Here is a 23,715-nt window from a genome sequence, read left to right as displayed (position 1 = left end):
TTTCCACACATGTTAACAAAATGATACAAGGAGACATAGATCTTTCTTTTGGAATGAGCAGCAGTCTTAGTTCACACGATAACAAAGAATTCTGTAATATCTGCTAAATACAAAATGCTGCAACTGTTAAATGCAGTGTCTAGGCATACCTTTTGTTGTGTATGAAGGTTGAAAAGAACAATCAGTTCTGATAAGGAGGAGTGAATGAATTAGGAGCATTTGCTTAGCATAAGCTGATATGTTATTTGTATTAAATTCAGAAAAGTTATCTGTGATACTGCTTAAGGAGCCAATCACTAGGGTTGAGTTACCAAAGGACTAAATAAATAAATTTGAACAAGATTATTCATAAGATAATTTATTCAGATAGTACTGACTCCCCATCAGACTGGGGGGTACTCCATCCACCAATACATTCAACATAAATGCAAAACTAGTCTCAAACATTAGAGAAAACAAACACCAGGCAATTAGTACATGGCTACCAGCAAGCATATCCAAAAATAATATATATTATTATTTGTATCAAAAATAAAGATAACTATATCCATATAAATATGGCTATCTGTGTGTTTATGTAAGTGCCTATGTCCCACACTAGACCAGCCACCCAGTGCAAACATTAAGTTTAACACATTAACCTCCCTGGCGGTATGATTATTTCGGATTTTAGGTGCTGAAAGCGGTACAATTATTTTGCATGGAAATTTAGCGTTTTATATTGTAGGCCTGTAATTCTTAACAATAACACACTTAAATCTGTCCAAACAAGAGTCTAGTAGATATCCTGGGTATGATGAAGTTTGAAACACAAAAACATAAATTATAATATAATAAATAAATATAAATAATTAAAAAAAATAATAATATAATAATAATAAAATACATTTCCCCACGATTCACTATCGCTCAATTCTGCAAGTGTTCTAATTTACTATAGCTGTTTTCTAGCTGGTCTAAAGCCACTTTTGACATAAAGGGACACTTTTTTGGTTGCTATGGACAATCTCCAGTCTCCAGGCAGAAAGAACAGTATATATAACATAAAACTGCAAGCAGGGCATGGGCCAAAGCACTGGGGACAAAAGGGATGTGAAATAATTTCATACAGTACTGTAATCTGTAAGAGTACAGTACTGTATGTGTTATGATTTTTACATTTTTTTTAATTTGCCGCCAGGCTCCGCCCCCCGTGCATCGTGACGCTCGCAGGGAACGGAGCCTGGCACAGAGAGGCTTCGGAGGAGGACAGAGCCTGCAGACACAGCGGGGGACATCGCAGGATCTTGGGGACAAGGTAAGTAATGCCGCACCAGAATCCTGCAATGTAATCCCGAGTGTGGCTCGGGGTTACCGCTAATGGGACTGAAATTTAGCCCCAAGCCACACTCGGGATTACCGTCAGGGAGGTTAAAGAAGAGTTCTAGCCTGGGAAAAAAAATACTGTAGCTGCTGACCTTTAATATAAGGAAATTTACCTGTCCAGGGATACTGCGATGTCGGCACCCCAAGCAAATCCGTTCATCGGCTACAGGTGCAGGCACCGTCACCTTCAATAAGGGGAACAGGAAGTGAAGCCTTGCGGCTTCACAGCCTGTTCCCTACTGCGCATAATGTGCTTTCTGAATGGTCCCGCTGTCTTCTGTGAACTGTGTGTCTCCCAGAATGCAGCAGGGAGGAAGGAGGAGGGGCTGGAAATTACGCATTGTGCAACGATCTTACCCTGAAGTGGGAGCAGGTACCTGGTTTTGACAGATATCCTCTCCCCCCTTCCCCCCAAAAAGTGCCAAATGTGGGTTGAGCTCCACTTTAATATAGATACAAACTGAGTCCGCCCAAAAAGAAAATATCTAAATCCATATGTCTTAAAGAGGAAGTACAGCTCGTTTGGCTGTACTCCTGTGACCCATTTTCAACAGACAGCGGTCTGATGCTCGCTGTTGGCTAACATCACAAAGCCGGTCCAGGCTCAGAAAGGATCGCGACCATTTGGTCAGGATCCACCCACATGCCTGGACCAGCACCCAGCTCAGCCTCTCAGTGAGCTGCCGAGAGCCTGAGCTGGCCGCTCCTGCCCTCTCCACAGCCCAGCACTCCTTGTCTTCCAGAGCTTGCTTCAACTCCCAAGGGAGTGGCTGCTGGTGCTAAGACCTGAACCCTTTTCATTTTTTGCTGGGACTATTAATCAAAATCATCCTTTTTTCATATATATATATATATATATATATATATATATATATATATATATATATTCATATACCAGGCTAAAGGGCCTAGCAATGGACTGGGGGGATCCCATCCCATGTTTTTTTCAATGACTTTTATCTGTATTGCTGGACCCGACAATTCATTAGCCGCGAGTACTTTTAAATTACTTTTTTTCTTTTAGAAATGTAATTTTGTGCAGGGACTTTCTAAACACGGGAAACATGCGCCACTTTACAGGCATACTATAGACACCCGCAAGGTACAAAATTTAAAGGAATATTTTACTTTTATTGTTTCACTTTGAGCATTATTAAAATCACTGCTCCTGAAAAAACGGCCGTTTATAAAACTTTTTTTGCATTGATACATGTCCCCTGGGGCAGGACCCAGGTCCCCAAACACGTTTGATGACAATAACTTGCATATTAACCCTTAAAATTAGCACTTTTGATTTTTCATGTTCGTGTTCCATAGACTTTAACGGTGTTCGCGTCTGCTGCGAACCGAACCAAGGGGTGTTCGGCTCATCCCTACTAATCATTAACCATGTGAGTTTCTAAATGCTGTACCTTCATTAAATTTAACTGTATTGCTACACTTAGAGGTGCCTCTCTTCTCTTTTATACTCAGTTGTGACATGACGCTACTTGTATATCAAGACATTGCTTGTATATCAAGTCAAAATTTATTTAAAAATGTAGCTTGTCTTGCAAAACACTCTCAAACCAAGGTTCTCTGAAACCAAGGTTTTACTGTAAAAAAATGTGCTGCGCTCATAGGTTCTAAAACAAACAATTGCTTCAAAGCAATTAATCAACTTGTGCTTAAACATAGAACGAAAAAATCATACTATATAACATTCAGTATATGGCATATAACAGTCCCTGAAAACATCTATAATCAAGATATTTGTGTGCAGTCCCCAAAAAAAATCTTCAAATTATTATAATGCATTCACCAGTGTGCTCTTTACCAATTGGCATCAGGCAACATATCTGTACGTTTGTACCGGGATGATGCCTTTGCTCATTTTTAGAGCTGGGGAAGCACTTTCTTGTAAAAGCAATCACATTGCTTTTACAAGCTGGGGGATGGGGTTCCAACCCCTCCTGTCACCTTCCGCCACAATCCCGGGTTCTCCCGTCCCACTGGGGAACCTGGGATTGCAGCCAGCATTTCCCCTGGCTGACCATAGAGCTGATTGGGAACCGAAACAGCCCAGATCATCTCAATGATCTAGAAAACCGGAAGCGACGAATATTTTGTCACTTCAGGTTTTGCAGGTTGTAAACAAACCATTAGGGCTTTTGGATATTATAAAGTGTATTATAACGTTTTTTAACCACTTAAGATCCATGCTATAGCCGAATGATGGCTACAGTGCGGACCTGCTTTGCCGGGACTACATCCATTGACGTTGTCCCGTGCACGAGCGGCCTGCGCGCCCCCTGCAGGGCGCACGCGGCACGCTCTGTGATCAGCGAGTTTATGAGACTCACCTGATCACAGATCGGAGTAAGGGGTCTATCCCGACCCCTTAACACATGATCAGCTGTCAGCCAATGACAGCTGATCATGTGATGTCAACAGAGACGGTAATCAGCTATTTTTTCTCGCACTGACAGTTTGAGGAGGAAAAGAAAGCCAATCAGAGGGACATCAGTCCTGATCACGGCGAGCTGATTCATATCCTCAGTGCCCACCTGTGCCCCCTGCCAGAGCCACCTAGCAATAGGCAGCAGTGCCGCCAACAGTGCCCACCAGCGCCACCCATCAGTCCGACAGTGCCACCCATCAGTGCCCACAGTGCCACCCATCAGTGTCCACAGTGCCACCTATCAGTGCCCACAATCAGTGCCTCAACATTGCTGCACATCAGTGCCACCTATCAGTGCCCATCAGTGTCACCTACCATGGCCCATAAGTGCCCATCAGTGCCGCCCATCAGTGCCCATCAGTGCTGCCCATCAGTGCCACCTATCAGTGGTACCTATCAGTGCCCATCAGTGCCACCTATCAGGGCCCATCAGTGGCCATCAGTGCCACCTTATCTGTGCCCATCCATACTGCCTTATCTGTCCCCATCAGTGCCACCTTATCTGTGCCTATCAGTGCCGCCTTAACTGAGCCTATCAGTGCCGCCTTAACTGTGCCTATCAGTGCCCATCAGTACAGCCTATCAGTGCCCACCAGTGCCGCCTTATCAGCGCATATCAATGAAGGAGAAAAATTACCTGTTTGCAAAATTTTATAACAAACTATGAAACATGATTTTTTTTTTTCAGAATTTTCCATCTTTTTTTTGTTTGTTTAGCAAAAAATAAAAATCCCAGCTGTGATTAAATACCACCAAAAGAAAGATCTATTTGTGGGAAAAAAAAATTATAAAAATTTGGGTACAGTGGTGTTGTATGACCGCGCAATTGTCATTCAAAGTGCGTCAGCGCTGAAAGCTGAAAATTGGTCTGGGCAGGAGGGGGGTTTAAGTGCCCAGTAAGCAAGTGGTTAATTGGTTAATTATTAAAATTAATTGAAATGTGCTCTTTCCCACAAAATTGCTTTTGAAAAACCGCTGCGCAAATACCGTGTGATATAAACAATTGCAACACCCAAAAGTTTATTCTCTAGGACCTCTGCATTAAAAAAATATTAATGTTTGGGGGTTCTAAGTAATTTTCTAGCAATAAATCAGTGTAATGCATCCATCAGTGTACTTTTTAAAACATAATTCACACAGTGTGCTCCAGTGTCAAAGTTGCTCACCTTGGAACTGACCTCTGAATCAACAGAATGTCAAATCAGGCAATGCAGACTTATGCCCCGTACACACGGTCAGATTTTCCGATGGAAAATGTTCGATGGGAACTTGTTGTCGGAAATTCCAACCGTGTGTAGGCTCCATCGGACATTTTCCATCGGAATTTCCGTCACACAAAATTTGAGATCTGGATCTCAAATTTTCCGACATCAAAATCCGTTGTCGTAAATTCCAATCATGTGTACACAATTCCAATACACAAAGTTCCACGCATGCTCGGAATCAAGCAGAAGAGCCGCACTGGCTATTGAACTTAATTTTTCTCGGCTCGTCGTACGTGTTGTACGTAGGCCCGGATTTACTCCCTTTGCCGCCCCAAGGCCGGGTCCTTCAATGCCGCCCCCCCCCCCCACACACACACACCACCAGTCTTGTCCTTTATCGATGACTGCTACAATAGATCAGTTAAAAACATATCTCCATACACGAGAACACTGAAAATAACTGACTTTAATTGTACAGACTAAAAATACTTCAGGGTAAGCGCGCGAGGGGTAAGGATTTTTCGCTGGCAATTTTTCAGGGCAATGGCTGGTGTTAGTGCTTCAATCATCCCCAGCACCATGGTTGTTATGGTGTCAGGATAATTGAAACACATTACTTCTATCATTACATTGTAATGTAAAATGAAATAGTTCAACTCACCATAATGCAGAATCATCGGGAGCCCTGTGCGTGTCACTTGCCACTATGCCTGCCACCAGATGGAGATGTCACTTGCCACCAGATGGAGATGTCACTTGCCACGCTGCCTGCCACCAGATAGGGATTTCACTTGCCATGCTGCCTGCCACCAGATGGGGATGTCACTTGCCACGCTGCCACCAGATGGAGATGTCACTTGCCACGCTGCCACCAGATGGAGATGCCACTTGCCACGCTGCCACCAGATGGAGATGTCACTTGCCACGCTGCCACCAGATGGAGATGCCACTTGCCACGCTGCCTGCCACCAGATGGGGATGTCACTTGCCACGCTGCCACCAGATGGGGATGTCACTTGCCACGCTGCCACCAGATGGAGATGCCACTTGCCACGCTGCCACCAGATGGGGATGTCACTTGCCACGCTGCCACCAGATGGAGATGCCACTTGCCACGCTGCCTGCCACCAGATGGGGATGTCACTTGCCACGCTGCCACCAGATGGAGATGCCACTTGCCACGCTGCCTGCCACCAGATGGAGTTGCCACTTGCCTGCCACTAGATGGGGATGTCACTTGCCACGCTGCCACCAGATGGAGATGCCACTTGCCACGCTGCCACCAGATGGGGATGTCACTTGCCACGCTGCCACCAGATGGAGATGCCACTTGCCACGCTGCCTGCCACCAGATGGGGATGTCACTTGCCACGCTGCCACCAGATGGAGATGCCACTTGCCACGCTGCCTGCCACCAGATGGGGATGTCACTTGCCATGCTGCCACCAGATGGAGATGTCACTTGCCACACTGCCACCAGATGGAGATGTCACTTGCCATGCTGCCTGGCAGCCACCACATGTTGATGTCACTTGCCATGCTGCCTGGCTGCCACCAGATGGAGGAGGGTGGAACAGCGGTGCGGGCAATGAGAGATGTCATCTCTCTCCCCCCGCCGCCGCACCGCTGACATTACTCTTCGATCTTTTCAAAAATGGCGCCGGGCAGCGCAATCACGCTACTGCGCATGCGCCGCCCAGCCGAGCGCATACGAGCTTTCCCGAGCCCGGCCGGCTTCGGAACGGCGCATGCGCAGTAGTGGGCGGCTCGCGGCCATCATTTCTAAGGGCACCGGTGCCCTTAATCGACATTAACAGGCAGCCTGAAGGGGGGGGGCGGCCGCGAAGTCACCGCAGGAGCGGCGCAGCCCCTGCACCACTGCCGCCCCGAGGCCTGGCTTCGGTGGCCTTGTGGCAAATCCGGACCTGGTTGTACGTTACCGCGTTCTTGACGTTCGTAATTTCCGACAAGATTTGTGTGACCGTGTGTATGCAAGACAAGTTTGAGCCAACATCCGTCGGAATAAAACCATGGATTTTGTTGTTGGAATGTCTGATCGTGTGTACATGGCATAAGACTCCTCTTTTCAACCCACCATAGGGAGAACTGGGATTGTATCCAAGAGAATCCACAACCATCCGCTCTTGGTGGAGCAAAGGCAGTGATGTCATCACATCTGCTGGCTTGGCTCAGATGAGTGAGCGGCTTTTTTTTTTTCTTTGATTGCGATTCCCAATATCCATACCTGTGGATTGTTTTAACCGCTTGCCGCCCGCCCACCATCATATGATGGCTGGGCAGCACGGCTCTCGTTCTGGACGGGCATCATATGACATCCATCCATTTAAACAGGGCATGTGCGCGATCGTGTGCGCGCAGCCCTGTACTGTCCGTGGCGGCGTGTCACGAGACACTGTTCATCTCTGAGGGGGGTGAACAGCCATTGGGCATGGCTGTTTGCCACGTGATTGGCCATGATGAAGTCATGGCCGATCACAGATGGTACCTCCCCACTTTGCACGGCGCATGCGATCAATCGTGAGCACACTGCGCGTGCACGTCGATGGCAGCATGTTCCCAGGAACACTGCTCATCACCAACGCTGGTAAACCGGCTGGTCGGGGGCTGTTTACCACGTGATCGGCTGTGATCCTTTCACAGCTGATCACTAAATGTAAACACAGACCGGTAACTAGCTGTTACCGCCTCTTCCCTCCTCACACAATGTTTCCAGTGTGAGGAAAGAAGAGCCAGGAGCAGTGAGTTACCCATCTGTGCTCTGTAGTGTGTGCACCAAGCACAACGCTTGTCCCATCGCCCCCCCCAATGTCACCCAACAGTCACCACAGTCACCCCATAAAGTGCACCTGTCACATAAGAGACTGCCATCAGTGACCATCAGCGGTGCACCCGTCACCCATCATTGACCGCGCCCTATCACCTGTCACCCATCACCCGTCACCCATAAGTAACCGTCATCGGTGCACCCGTCACCCATCAGTGACCGTCCCTGTCACCCATCGCCCGTCACCCATCAGTGACTGTCAGCGGTGCAACCATCACCCATCAGTGACCGTGGCCTGTCACCTGTCTGTGACTGTCACCCATCAGTGACCATCACCCATCACCCGTCACCGTCAATGGCCTGTCACCCATCAGTGATCATCACCCGTCACACCGTCGTCACCTATCAGTGAACGTCACCTGCCACCCATCGCACAGCCCATCAGTTACCGTCACCTGCCACCTGTCACACAGCCATCAGCGTCATGTCTAAAAGATTATATACTAGTGAGGAGGCATTCCAGATCCTCTCCATGACTGGTGAGAGCAGCGGGGAATTCTCATCAGATTCAAATTCTGATTCAGAATCAAATTCGGCATTTGAACAGATTGAAAATAGTGAATCGGCAAATGATTCGAAGGAAGAATGGGTCCCTCCTAAAAGGGCACGGCACTCTGGAAACCAGGCAGCCGCCAGCAACCAGGATTATATTCCCAGGCCCAGTACCAGTGCTGCCGCAAGCAATAGGCCCCAAGAACAAATTCCCAGGCCCAGTACCAGCACTGCCGCCAGCAATAGGCCCCAGGAACAAATGCCCAGGCCCAGTACCAGTGCTGCCACATCACGCCTAGCACAGGAAATTCAGGTCCCCCAAATACTGGAGTGTCACGTCCCCCAAGAGCCAGGGCCTCTACTTACATGCCTGCCGGCTCAGGATCACCAATTATTCCCTTTTTCACAGAAACAGCCAGGTGTGCAGGCCAACACCCAAAATTTCACAGAGATCGATTGTTTTTATCTGTTTTTGCCTGACACTTTGCTGCAATTTATTGTGGACCAGACCAATTTATACGCCCAGCAGTATATTACTAACAACCCCCAATCATCATATGCCATCCATTTGAGTGGAGAGATCTGAATTTGGAGGAGTTCAAATTGTTTATGGGCCTCACCATAAACATGGGGCTTACAAAAAAAAATGAAGGACGTGCCTATTGGTCCACCAACCCCATCCACCACATGTCCATTTATTCTGCTGTAATGTCCAGGTCCCGATATGAGATGATAATGCACTTTCTTCATTTCAGCGACAACACCCAGTGCCCTCCCCGCAATCATCCAAATTAAGACAAGTTATATAAAATTCGCCCACTGATAAATTTCTTTTCCCAACGATTTGCAGAACTCTCTTGATGTCCCCAATCAGAATATATGTGTAGATGAGTCCCTGGTACCCTTTACAGGAGGAATAAAGTAATACATTCCTAGCAAAAGGGCCAGATACAGAATACAATTTTACAAGCTCTGTGACAGAGTCACGGGATATCTGTATGCTTTCCGCATATATGAAGGAAGAGATTTCCAGCTCCAGCACCCTGAGTGCCCAGCCTACATGGGCACAACTGGAAAGATTGTATGGGACTTGGCATACCCACTTCTGAACAAAGGATATCACATATACCTTGACAACTTCTACACCAGCCTGCCCCTTTTCAAACACTTATACATCTCAAAAACCCAGGCCTGCGGAACCTTCAGAAAGAATAGGAAGGGCTTCCCACAATCTCTAGCGAACAAAAAGCTGCGAAGGGGGGAAAGAGCAACATTGAGATGCAATGAGGTGCTGGCCTTGAGGTGGAAGGATAAAAGGGCCATGCACATGATGTCCACCATCCATGACGATACTACAATTGAGGTTCAAAGAAGACGAGGACCCATTGAAAAGCCAACATGTGTCCAAGATTACAATCTCTACATGGGGGTGGATTTCAGTGATCAAATGATTCAGCCCTATTTGTCAATAAGGAGGTCTCGATTCTGGTACAAGAAGGTAGCAATTTACCTCATCCATTTGGCCATTTATAATTCCTACATAGTCTACACCAAATCCACGGAAAGCGCCGCCCCCTTCCTAAAATTCATAGAAGAAGTTGTCACATCCCTCATCTATCAACAAAGACACCCCCCAGAAGACCTTCGCTCTGAGGCTGTTAGCCGACTTCATGAGCGCAACTTCCCATACAACATTCCACCATCAGAAGCAGGCCGAAGACGGCAAAAAAAGATGTCGCGTGTGCAGCAAAAGAGGGTTTTGAAGAGATACCAGCTACCATTATCCCCAGTGTCCCTCCCAACCTGGTCTTTGCCTTGGTGAATGTTTCCAACTTTATCATACATCCCTAAAATATTAGCCCATATTTTTAACCATTTTCCCATTTTCATCATCTGTGCTGACCATTTTCCATGCTTCCCCAAATAACCATGCCACTGCCTTCCATGTGAACTGACCCTGGCCTGTTTTTCGACTATGCCTCTGCCTACCATTTGGACTTCTTCCACGTGAACTGACCCTGGCCTGTTTTGTGACTATGCCTCTGCCTACCGTTTGGACTGCTTCCACGTGAACTGACCATGGCCTGTTTTATCAACTACGCTTCTGCCCACCATTTGGACTGCTTGCATGTGAACTGACCCTGGCCTGTTTTATAGACTATGCTTTTGCCTACCGCTTGGACTGATCTGTTGCCCTGCTACTGTAGTACACAGAGGTCTCACATATGTTGAGGGGCTCCAGAATTGTTTTTCCAGATGGAGAAAACAATTTTATTTTGTTTTCTCCGGGTTTCGGAATTTCCGGATTAGGGTCTGGAGTCCGGATACTTCATAGAGATTTGGGTAGGCGAAGCCTGCTGCTGACTTACTGCCATCATGCCTCTGCCTGCCGCATGAATGGACCACACCTCTGCCTGCTACCTGGACTATGCAAATAATTAGCTGTAGGAAGAGGCAGTATGTTTATGAAGGGCTGGAGAGCGGTACAATAATAAGTGTCTGCAGGTAACAGTGTACCAGGACCAATATTATGGCTGTGCTGACTGTCTCTGCCTGGACAATTTCTATGGACTGTGCTGTGCTGACAATATCCTTGTTCTGACTATAGACAATATTCCTGCCTGCTGCCTGGATAATTACTATTGCTGTCACTAAGCACATCCCTGCCTGCTGCCTGGACGAGTGCTCTCCTCTGTGGACACTACTAAAAGCAGAGGTAATGCTTTTTTTTTTTTACCCTTTCCGCAATAGAATTTATTTTGGATCGTAATTTTTGGTATGTACATGCTATGTGTTAGAAATATGAAGGGCATTCAAAAATGATAGGTTGCCAGGAAATTATATATGTAATTTATGCTCCTAGAACGCCTGATGGTGCTACTTGGATGTTGGTCCTCTGTATGTGGCCAGGATGTGTAAAAGGCTCATACATGTGGTATCGCCATACTCAGGAGGAGTAGCAGAATGTATTTTGGGGTGTCATTTTTGCTATGTATTTGCTATGTGTTGGAAATATCTTATAAATTGACAACTTTGTGTAAAAAAAAATGTGTTTTCCACATTTTCCAAAAACTTCTAAAAAAAATGAACCGTTCAAAAGAATCATTATGCCTCATAGATTATACATTGGGGTGTTTGCTTTCCAAAATTGGGTCATTTTGTGGGCGATTCCATTTTCCTGGTGCTCCAGGGCCTTCAAAATTGTAATAGGTGGTTGAGAAATGAGATGTGTAATTTATGCTTGTAGAAAGCCTGAAGGTGCTACTTCAATGTTGGGCCTTTGTATGTGGCCAGGCTGTGTAAAAGTCTCACACATGTGATATCGCTATACTCACAAGGAGTAGCAGAATGTATTTTGCGGTGTCATCTTTGCTATGTACATGCTATGTGTTGGAAATATCTGATAAACGGACAACTTTGTGGAAAAAAAATGCGTTTTCATTTTTTTCCACATTTTCCAAAAACTTCTGGAAAAAAATTAACCATTCAAAAGACTCATTATGCCTCATAGATTATACGTTGGGGTCTTTGCTTTCCAAAATGGAGTCATTTTGTGGGCAATTTTATTGTCCTGTTGCTCCAGGGCCTTCAAAATTGTAATAGGTAGTTGAGAAATGAGATGTGTCATTTATGCTCGTAGAATGCCTGAAGGTGCTACTTCAATTTTGGGCCTTTGTATGTGGCCAGGCTGTGTAAAAGTCTCACACATGTGGTATTGCCATACTCGGTAAGAGTAGCAGAATGTATTTAGGGGTGTAATTTGTTGTATGCATATGCTCTGTGAGAGAAATAACCTGTTAACATGACAATTCTGTAAAAAAAAAAATAAATAAATAAAATCTTAATTTTGCAAAGAATTGTGGGAAAAAATTACAACTTAAAAAAACTCACCATGCTACTTACTTAATACCTTGGAATGTCTACTTTCTAAAAAGGGGTAATTTGGGGGGTATTTGTACTTTCCTGACTTGTTAGTGTCTCAAGAAATGAGGCCTTTAGTACATCAGGTGTGATCAGATGTGATCAATTTTCAGTGACTGGCACCATAGTTTGTAGACTCTATAACTTTCACAAAGACCAAATAATATACACTAATTTGGGTTATTTTTACCAAAGATATGCAGCAGTATAAATTTTGGCCAAAATTTATCAAGAAAAATTACTAATCTGCAAAATTTTATGACAGAAACAAAGAAAAAGGCATTTTTTTCACAAAATTTAGGGTCTTTTTTATTTATAGCACAAAAAATAAAAAACCCACTAGTGATTACATACCACCAAAAGAAAGCTCTATTTGTGTGAAAAAATGGACACAAGTTTCATATGGGTACAGTATTGCATGACTGAGTAATTTTCATTCAAAGTGTGAGAGCACTGAAAGCTGAAAATTGGTCTGGGCAGGAAGGGGGTGTAAGTGCCCTGTATTGAAGTAGTTAAAGAGATATGCCATTTCTTTTTGCTGCAATGGGAATCTGTCATATTTACCTATTAGATGGTGGTGGATTTTAATCTCCTGGATAAAAACCCAGGACTTAGACTGGGAGGGAATATTGGCATTGATGAACACAGAATAGAAATGGGAATTCTTCAAAAAGACTGTTTTGTGAACTCACTGCAAAGTATATTCCCATGGGCAATAAGTTTAAAAGGCTAAAAATAAAACCTATGTGGCTTATGGCCAAAGTTAAAAAAGCTATAAACAATACGAAAATAACTTTTAAAAAATATAATAATAAAGGAACACTATTGTCGTTTAACTGTTATAAAGAATATAACAGAATATGTAAAAGGGAAATCAAGTGTCAGGGCTGGGCTCAGCCCTTCCTTCTCTGAGCTGGCCACTCAGCTGTCGGCTAATTGCCAGCTCCCATCTCTCTCCAAAGTTACCCAGCTGTTGTTGATTCTGCTCGTCAGTCCTGCCTACTTAAAGCCGTCCAGCTCACTTGATCTCTACCTTCACCTTTCTCAACATCACAGAGACTTTCTACTGCGTTCCTGTTGAAGACTTGCTCGGCTGACGTTCCTTCTGGCTCCTGATCCTGCTTTCTGTAATACTACAGTTTATCTCTGGCTCTCTGACATTTGCTTGGCTGACTACCTGATCCGGTTTCTGAAATCTGGCTTGTTTTGATTTAGTTTACTCCGTTTACCTTATTATTATTGTTAAACAAGTGTGTTTTAACTATACTTCTGTCTCGGTCTGATTCATGGTTCCTGATAGTACTACTAAAGATTAGGTCTGAGCATGTAGGCCCTTTACAAAATAATCTAGAGTGGGTGACTAGGGACAAAGAGAAGGCAAATTTATTAAATACGTTCTTCAGTTCTGTGTATACAAAGGAGCATTAGAGAGCTCGAATCCATCATGGGGGTGGTATAGACACAGCCCCAAATGATCCACAATGGCTCAAAAGTGATATGGTCCAGAAATATTTAGACAGAATAAAGGTGGATAAAGCACCTGGACCAGATGGTATCCACCCACAGATACTAAACGAATTGTGCTCTGTCATTTCAAAGCCATTGTATCTACTGTATTTATCGGTGTATAACACACACTTTTTCCCCCTGAAAATAGGGGGGAAATCACGGGTGTGTGTTATACACCGACAGCGTACCTCGGAGGGGGACGAGTGCCGCCAGAATTCACCGAGCCATCATCTCCTCTCCACTCTGCTCTCCACTCGGCTCTCACTTGGCTCTAACTCGGCTCTCACGTCACACACACAGTCCCACCTCCGCCACCGGCATTGGACCAGTGTTCTGTCTATCACAGGAGCTGGTCCAATGCCGATGGCAGAGACGGGACTGTGTATGTGACTGCCAACTGAGAGCCAAGTAAACAGGAGATGAGCTCAGTGATTTCCTGTGAGAGATTAGAGATGGTGAGCTGCATTGATGGGGGAGATGGGCACAGATCAGGCTGCAGATGGGCACAGATCAGGCTGCAGATGGGCGCAGATCAGGCTGCAGATGGGCGCAGATCAGGCTGCAGATGAGCACAGATCAGGCTGCACTGAAGCTGCAGATGGGCACAGATCAGGCTGCACTGAAGCTGCAGATGGGCACAGATCAGGCTGCATTGAAGCTGCAGATGGGCACTAATCAGGCTGCATTGATGCTCACTGACCATTATTTTGCTTTATAGTGGTTTATTTTAAAAAAAAGTTTTTTCCTCAAACTCCCCTCTTAAATTGGGGTGTGGTTTATACACCTGTGCGGTAATTTTTAGGGACTCATTAATGACTGGAGTAGTACCACTGGATTGGCATAGGGCCAATTGGGTGCCTATATTTAAAAAGGGAGCAAAGTCTTTACCAAGTAACTATAGACCTGTTAGTTTAACTTTTATAGTTGGGAAGATATGGGAGAGTTTAATAAAAGACCACATAGATGAGTTCTTGCTGGAAAAAAAAATATTTTAAGCAACAGACAGCATGGATTCATGAAAGACAGAAGTTGTCATTTGTTGTCAAACAAATCTGATTTATTTTTATGAAGAGGTAAGTAAGACCTTGGACAGAGGGGTGGCTGTAGACGTGGTGTACTTGGAATTTGCAAAAGCTTTCGATACAGTTCCCCACACACAGCTCATGTGTAAGGTAAAGTCTACAGGCTTGGAAATATCAGTTTGTAAATGGATAGAAAACTGGCTAATAGACCGAATTCAGAGTGTAGTGGTTAATGATTCATTTTCGGAATGGTCTAAGGTTATCAGTGGTGTACCCCAAGGTTCAGTGTTGGGACTTAATTTTTAATAGCTTTGTAAATTAAATTGGGGCTGGGATTAAAAGTACCCTTTCAGTCTTTGCTGATGACACCAAGTTATGCAGTGGAATAACGTCCTTACAGGATGTCTCCAATTTACAAGCCAACCTCACTGTCTAATTGGTCGACTATGTGGCAGATGAGATTTAATGTTAATAAATGTAAAGTTATGCACTTGGGGGCTAAGAATATGCATGCATCATGCATACTAGGGTGAGTACAACTGGGGGGATCCATAGTGGAGAAGGGTCTGGGGGTTTTGGTAGATCATAAACTCAATAACAGCATGCAATGCCAAGCTGCGGTTTCCAAACCGAGCAAAGTCCTTTCTTGTATTAAGAGAGGTATGGACTCCAGAGAGAGATATCATTTTGCCCCTGTACAAATCATTAGTAAGACCTCATCTGGAATATGCAGTTCAGTTTTGGGCACCAGTTCACAAAAAGGATATCGGGAAACTGGAGAAAGTGCAGAGAAGGGCAACCAAAGTGACTGTCCACTGACATGTAGGAACTCAGCTATGAGGAAAGATTAAAGGAACTGAATTTATTCTCTCTTGAGAAGAGGAGATTAAGGGGGATATGATCAACATGTACAAATATATAAGGGGTCCATATAGTGAACTTGGTGTTGAGTTATTCACTTTACGAACAACACATAGGACAAGGGGGCACTCTTTATGCCTAGAGGAAAGGAGATTTCATCTCCAAATATTGAAAGTTTTCTACACAGTAAGAGCTGTGAAAATGTGGAATAGACTCCCTCCAGAGGTGGTTCTGGCCAGCTTAGTAGATTGATTCTTTCCTAAATGTACATAATATATTTGGGTACTGACATTTATAGGTAAAGTTGATCCAGGAAAAATCCAATTGTCTCTCGGGGGGATTAGGAATACATTTTTTCCCCTGCTGTAGCAAATTGGATCATGCTTTGAGTTTTTTGCCTTCCTCTTGATCAACTATGGGTATAGGATTGAGTATATGGGATTGTATGATATTATTTTTTATTTATTTTTATGGTTGCACTAGATGGACTTGTGTCTTTTTTTTCAACCTGACTAACTATGAAACTATGTAACTATGTAAGCTGGCTGCGGTGTCACCCATCCTACCAGCCGCAATGACGTCACACATGCACTCCATCCGACACATTTGGCATCTTCTGGAATTGGAGGATGGATAATGCTGCTGTGAGAGGGCTGTGAAGACATTCTCACTGGGAAGCAGTGATTGCAGGCTGCGTTTGAACCCTGCAATGGAAATCTATTTTCCGTTTGATAAGAGGCGGTTTTTTCACACTCAGGAGCAGTTCTTTCTACACTGGAGCACTTTTTGGAGTGATATTGGGATGTGAAGCACCCAGCACTTTACTATAGTGGCATATTCATGATGGAATTTATTTGAACTCAACTACATGTGTTTGATTGAGATATTGTTTGCATATCATATTTGATCTTTTGATATATTTATTGCATGTTTGCACAGCACATTAGCGCCTGCACTTTATTTGTGCACGTAATTTGCATTGTGCTACATTGATTTGTGGTATTTACACCATTCTATATGATTTAAAGGAACAGCGCACCATTTTTGCATGAATAGTTATTTAACCCGTATTCAAGGATTTGTGTTGCAGCAGTTTACAATATCACTAGGGCCTAGCACAAAAATATTTCTCTTCTATTAGTGCACTTTAACAACATGCTAAAAAAAACAAAAACTGCTAAGTTAAATAAGAATAAACTGTTAATAATAAAAAATTCAATTACCTCCAGCTCTTTAAAGTAAATACAGCTTCGAGCCCACTCTACTATGGAGAATAGAGTCTGGTCAGCCATCTTGCACATCAAACCAAACATGCTGAGTTTTTCATGTCTGCTCTTATTCTGCTCTTGCTGTAGGCAAGATATTATCCTTGCCTTGATCTGAGGTTCATCAGGCTCTAGTTGCAATAACTTAAGGATCACTTCCGGAATGTCTGGTGGAGAAGTGCTGGTGTAGGCTTCAGGATATACATACCCTCCTGCAGTGGACGGGTCATGAACATTTGAATAGTGATCAGGGTATTCAGATTTGATAGTGCGACTTTGGAATGAAGCATAATGATAGCTAGACAATGGAGCATGGTTAGGCAAAGTCATTCCAATTGGAGGAGGACCATAAGAACCTCGATCATATTCAACTGGTGTCATGGGAGCTGGATTTGAAGGCAAGTTCTTAGACACAGGGTGGATATTATGAATGTTGGTGGCAATTGAGTAGTCTGTTTGCACTGGGGATACGATCTGGGGAACTGTTTCCAGCTTTATACCATTAGCACGTATAAGAGCTTTCTTCTGCTGCTTTAAGGCACGATCCCGTTTATACATGGGGCCAAACTTGTTGCGTCCTCCTCGCATTCGGTCAGCACGCACAGCTATTGAAGAAAGAGCAAAAGAGGCATGACTGCCAGTAGTGCAAGAAATAAATGAATTCAACGTTTAAGACAGAACCACAAGAAAAACACAAAATTCTTAGTTATTATCCATTTAAGCATACAGTATACATTTGATCCGATGATAACAAATTCCAAGGAGTTTAGGGCAGTTTTGGAAGAAACTGTTCAGCTTTAATTTCTGTTCAATGTAATTCCAAAAATGACATGCTCATGTGTAAAGTAAGAACAGAACCAGCTGTTGCATACAATATTATTTAATGGATTGACCTAAATGAAAATCAAAAATGATATATGTGATACAATCTGTCAAAAGCATTAACACAGCAGCTTTTATTTATCCCAGTCCAGCCTTTCTACCTCTGGCTTTTTTCCACTTTCTTTAACATACTAAACTGTTCAGGAAAAGCTTTACAGTGTTTTGGGCAAACCATTTAATACACGCGAGAATACCTAACAACATTCACAGTAAAAAAAAAATATTTTATGAATAATAAAAAATTGTTGCTCTAAGTGTTAGCTAGAGTTAGGCTAGACATATGATTCATTTTTTTGTGTTCAACCCCATGTCAGAATACACTGATCAGTGCTGCAACCTATTTCCTGCGGTGTTGTGGGGAATTTGGCTGGTCCCTGGATCCTACCTAAAGTTCTACCAATGTGTCCATCCAAGACTTCCTTATTGATGTTACAATGCAATTTCACCGCAGAACAAACAGTATTACCTGGAGTGGAAAAATAACATCTACTGGCAAAATGAACAGGTAATAAAATTGTATTACATAATTATGTTACACAGAGTCTTGTGTGGAGATCAAAATCTATTAATGATATTGACAGGAACTGCAGAATCATTCCATCGGACATTCCGATCCTGTGTGGGCTTCATCGGACTCTTTCTTTCGAAAATTCTGACGGACCTAGAAATAGAACATGTTTCAAATCTTTCTGATGGAATCAGTTCCTATCGGGAAAACCGCTCGTCTGTATGCTGTTCCGACGGACCAAAAACAACGCAAGGGCAGCTATTGGCTACTGGCTATTGAACTTCCTTTTTCTAGTCCTGTCGTACGTCATCACGTTCTAAATGATCGGACTTTGGTGTGATCGTATGTAGGCAAGTTTGTTTCAGTGGAACTCCGTCTGAACTCCGTCGAAAAAACCGTCAGAGTTTATTCTGACAGAAAAACTGGTCTTGTGTACGCGGCATTAGAATGCACAAAATGAGTCAATGATATACTTATTGCACAAGCTGTTAGTATGCAAATATATCAAGGGTGCCGTATAAAATATAGGAGTCACTCATTGTCATATACAAGACAGATGGAAATAGTAAACTGAAAAAAATAATAAAAATGTAGAAATTAATTTAATATATAGAGATTAATGGATTTCTATAGTGGGGTCTGTAAAGGAGCCCAGAATTTAAAAAAAAAATTATATAATAGTAAACTGAACAATAATGATTGAATAGACCTCTAACAGCTTGTGCAGTAAGTATATCATTGGTTCTTTTCGTGCATTCTTATAGAATTTGGCTCTATATTCTAGTTATACTCATTTATATTTGATTTCTTACTACCCATATAGGTAGGTGAGCATACAATTAACTGTAGTCTTATTAAATCTTATAGCTCAGCCCTTCTGGACCTGCTTTGGCCACTCTGCGTGTGTCCCCTGGGGTCTGTTGTCTAGGCTCGGGCCCATGCCGGGAGTCTCTGGGAACTGGAGTGTTGTAAGTGGAGGTTTGTCGTGCTTGGCGGGCAATGGTTTGAATCATCTATTTAATTCAGCTAGTATTAATTGTTAATAATATGTTCTAAATGTTTTCTATGTTCTATATCTAGTGACTTATATCGTACAATATATAAAAAATCTATCCCCTGAGGAAGCCCAGGGCGGCAAAACATGTCAGGATAATATTGCTACTGTCACCACTACTAGCATAAGCTACTCCCATACCTTGTATTTTATGAACAAGCTGTTTTAATGTCAATGTTTGTCTATTGTGAATACACTTTTTATCCATTTTCTATGTTTGTCTATTAAAATTCAATTTTCATTTAAAAAAAAAATAGTGTTTTGAATATCTCAGCACCTATAAAAATCCCTCAAAAAACCCCTGCATACCTGTCGTATATACAATATTCTGCCTAGTTGTTGTAGATACCACCTTCTGATTTTCACTTGCAGAAGAAGGATGTCAGTCACAGACATTATTAGCTTCAAATTCCACAGATGATCAGATTGTAATCTAAAGTCAGATTAGTGACCCTAAATAAGGTCACTACATAATATTTTGTCATGAAGTTATGATAAGAATTGGAAACCACCAGGCTTTTGAGCATTGTGGCCGCAGACCCACGTCAGTTTGGTCTAAAAGAGAGTGCCCACACATTTTAACACCTTCCCGCCCAGCCTATAGCAGACTAATGGAACGGGTGGTGGCTTTACTGCTCTGAGTGGATATCAGAAGGGGCCGCCGGGTAGAGGCATGATCTGTCACCGACTGATCAGTTTACCAGCTCACTGCCGGTAACATGTGACCACTGTGACCAATCACAACAGGTCACATGACAATTGTACCCAATGGATGGCTTCCTTTCATGCCATTCATTGTGTACAATTGAGTAGCTAGCTGCGATTGGTCAATGTGATCTCATGGTACAGACAGGGCCAATCACAGTCCATCTGTACCATGTGATTAGCTTAGACTAATCACAGCTAATCACAACAAAAATAACTGAATCAGTTTCATTCCGTAAACTGCTTGCTTTTAGCAATGTAATTCACTGCTATAAGCAATCATAAAGTGTAAAAAAAAAATCCTGATCACTACCCCAAAGTAGTACAATGTTTCTATGGTAACATTATATTGCTCTGGTCACAGTGTGTTAACAAAAAATCGTTAAAAAAAAAGAACAAAAATGTATTAGAAATAAAAAATAAATAAATAAATAAATAATTAAAATGTTTTGTTTCTTTTTCGTACTGTCACCAGTCAGTTTTTCTGATCACCACCACACCAGTTACAAGATGATGCTGTACTGCACTGGTGACAGAATTTGGAAAAAAAATAGTGAATTAAGTTTCTTCATTTTCCAAAAAATCATGACAAAAATTACAACTTCAAAAACCCACCATGCTTCTTACTAACATAGGTGTGCGCATCCTATTGAATTAGGGTGTTCACCCTGAAGCTCAAACACACGTGTGTGTATCTACATATATATGACCCTGGCACGTTGATCTTCCTGCCGACATATTGAAAGAGAAGCGTGTAAACACTTCTCTTATGGCAGAGCCAATGAAAAGGGGATCCTTCCCACTTTCCTGCTGGAACACAAAGCTATAATGCTAATGCTCATGGGGTGATTATGGTGTTCCCAGGCACAGCTGGCACACCCTGTGCACTTGCTTATCCTTACTAAACTATCTGGACTATCTGCTTTCCAAAAAGGGGTCATTTGGGGGATTATTGTACTATCCTGGCATTTTAGGGCCTCATAAAACATCAGTATATCAGGACTGATGAATTTTCAGATATATGCCATAGTTTGTGGCCTAACTTTCCTACAGGCTAAATAATATACACTGAGTTGGATTATTTTTTACCAAAGAAATGTAGCAGAATATATTTTTGCCTAAATTTATGAAGAACAATTATTTATTTGCAAAATTTTATAACAGAAAAAAAGAAAAAAACGTGTTTTTTTTTCTTCAAAACTTTGTCTTTTTTCGTTTATTTAGCAAAAAAATAAAAAACCCTGTGGTGATTAAATACCACCAAAAGAAAGCTCTAGTGTGAACAAAATGATAAAAATTGAGTTTGGGTACAGTGTTGCATGACTGCGCAATTGTAATTTAAAGTGTGACAGGGCTGAAAGCTGAAAATTGGCTTGGGCAGAAAGGGGGTAAAAAAAGGCCGGTATTGAAGTGGTTAAAAAGTGATTATTGGAATGCATCAAGCATCAGGAATACTTCAAGCAATAGACCATCAACTAAAAGACTGAACACACATATGCTAAGTGCAGGAAATGAGCAGTATGCTATACTATCTGTTAATTTACTATCGGTTCCCGACAAATTCGCTGTATGTAAAGGCATTTTTACTGCGTTAAAATGAAGCAAAATGCATTAAAGTGCACTAAGAAAAGCTATTAGCAACAGAATGTAATCAGATATTGCTATACATATAGTAACCATGGCATCCATGTACTGTAGAATAACAACCATATCAAAACAGTAATATAAAAGTAATATTCTGTTTTGTGTATAAAGAAATGGTGACAGTATGAAATAGCAGATCATTTATGGACAGTAAACAACTTATAAAGAGAACATTTGAAGCCACAGAATCTGTTTGCAAAAACACTTTTATTTGGTAATTTGTTTATTACATAATGAGCATTAGAATCTTAACATTTAATAATAGGATTTTGATGTACGATAAAGAAAATAGGATTTTTATAACAGCTTACCTGTAAAATCCTTTTGTTGGAGTACATCATGGGACACAGAGCCTTAAGTAAGTAATAACTTAATGGGTTATAGGCCACCTTCAGGTGATGGACACTGGTGTACCCAATTCAGGAAGTTCCCTCCCTATATAACCCCTCCTCCTTCCAGGAGCACATCAGTTTTTGTAGCAAAGCAATATACTTAAGTCCCAAAAAGAGGGGAGGGACCTACGTGTCCTATGATGTACTCCAAGAAAAGGATTTTACAGGTAAGCTGTTATAAAAATCTTATTTTCTTTATCATACATTAAGTAAAAATAATGGGACGTTCCATAGCAATGCTACTTGAGGGGAGGGAGACACACCCCAGAGGGAACCCATAGACTTAAGGACCTATACTGCTGCTTGCAGCACACTGTGCCCAAAGGCGATATCCTCATACCTCCTTACATCCACTTAATAAAATTTGGTGAATGTATGTTCTGAAGACCAAGTTGCAGCCTTACAGATCTGAGCCATGGAGGCCTGATGACGCACTGCCCAAGAAGCACTAACCGCCCTGGTAGAGTGCGCCTTAACTTGAAAAGTGGGAATCTTACCCCTTAAATTATAAGTCTGAATTATAACTTGCCAAATCCACTAAGAGACAGTGGATTTTGACGCTGCCTGTCCTTTCTTCATCAGTCTTAGGAATCTGAGCAGTTGTCTTTATATAGATTTTCACTGCTCTCACCACATCAAGACAATGTAGTGACTTTTCTTCCCTGGAACATGGTTTTGGAAAAAACAATGGCAGGACAATATCTTGGTTCAGGTAAAATCCTGAAACCACTTTTGGCAAAAAGTCTGGACGAGGGCGTAACACAACCCTGTCCTCATGAATAATCAAATATGGCTCTTTCCAAGAAAGAGCAACCAATTCCAAAACCCTCCTTGCTGAGGATATAACAACCAAAAATACCAACTTCCTTGTCAGAAGGACTAAGGAAATATGTTGTATTGGTTCAAATGGCTGTTTTTGTAACACAGACAAAACTAAGTTCAAGTCCCAAGGGTACAAGGAAGGTTTGACTGGTGGATTAAGCTGCATCACCCCTTGCATAAAACCCCAGACTAAAGAGTGTGTAGCAAGCAGTCTTTGAAATAAGATCGATAAAACTGAGACTTGGCCTTTAATAGTACTCAAGGCCAATTTCATTTCTACCCCTAAATTGTAGAAGGGAAAGAATTCTGCCTATGATATATCTCCGAGGGTGCCAACATTTGGATTCACACCAGGAAACATAAGCCCTCCAGAGCCTATAATATAGAGTTCTGGAAACTGGCTTCCTTGCATTAATCAGGGTAGAGAAAAATTACCCTGAAAGCCCACGCTGCTTCAGAATGTGGGTTTCAATAGCCAAGTCGTTAAATTTAGAGACCGTAAGGTAGGATGGAATATCGGTCCCTGTGAAAGCAGATCTGGCCGTAGTGGAAGGGACCATGGACCCTCCACTGCAATCTGCATACCATGACCTTATGGACTATGCTGGTGCTACCAGCTTTCTTTCCAGCTTGATCCTGCAAAGAAGTCGAGGCAGCAACTTAATAGGGGGAAATGCATAGATCAGTGAGATCTGATCCCACGGGGTCACCAACGCATCAGTTCCGCATGCAAATGGATCCCTTGTTCTGACCACAAAGTTGTCTAACTTCAGGTTGAACCTG

General features: G+C 42.7%; 1 protein-coding gene across 1 annotated transcript in view; it reads right to left on the bottom strand.

Annotated features, from left to right (window-relative positions):
- LOC141108609 (steroidogenic factor 1-like) overlaps nt 1-23,715 on the bottom strand; it is a 464,304-nt gene that overhangs the window by 347,740 nt on the left and 92,849 nt on the right. Inside the window, 1 exon segment of the mRNA XM_073600362.1 lies at nt 16,884-17,530. Coding sequence (XP_073456463.1) covers nt 16,884-17,530 — 647 coding nt within the window.

Source organism: Aquarana catesbeiana, linkage group LG09 (assembly GCF_042186555.1).
Source record: "Aquarana catesbeiana isolate 2022-GZ linkage group LG09, ASM4218655v1, whole genome shotgun sequence".
Classification (NCBI taxonomy): domain Eukaryota; kingdom Metazoa; phylum Chordata; class Amphibia; order Anura; family Ranidae; genus Aquarana; species Aquarana catesbeiana.
Note: the sequence above shows the minus strand (reverse complement) of the source record. Positions and strands in the feature narration are given on the sequence as shown.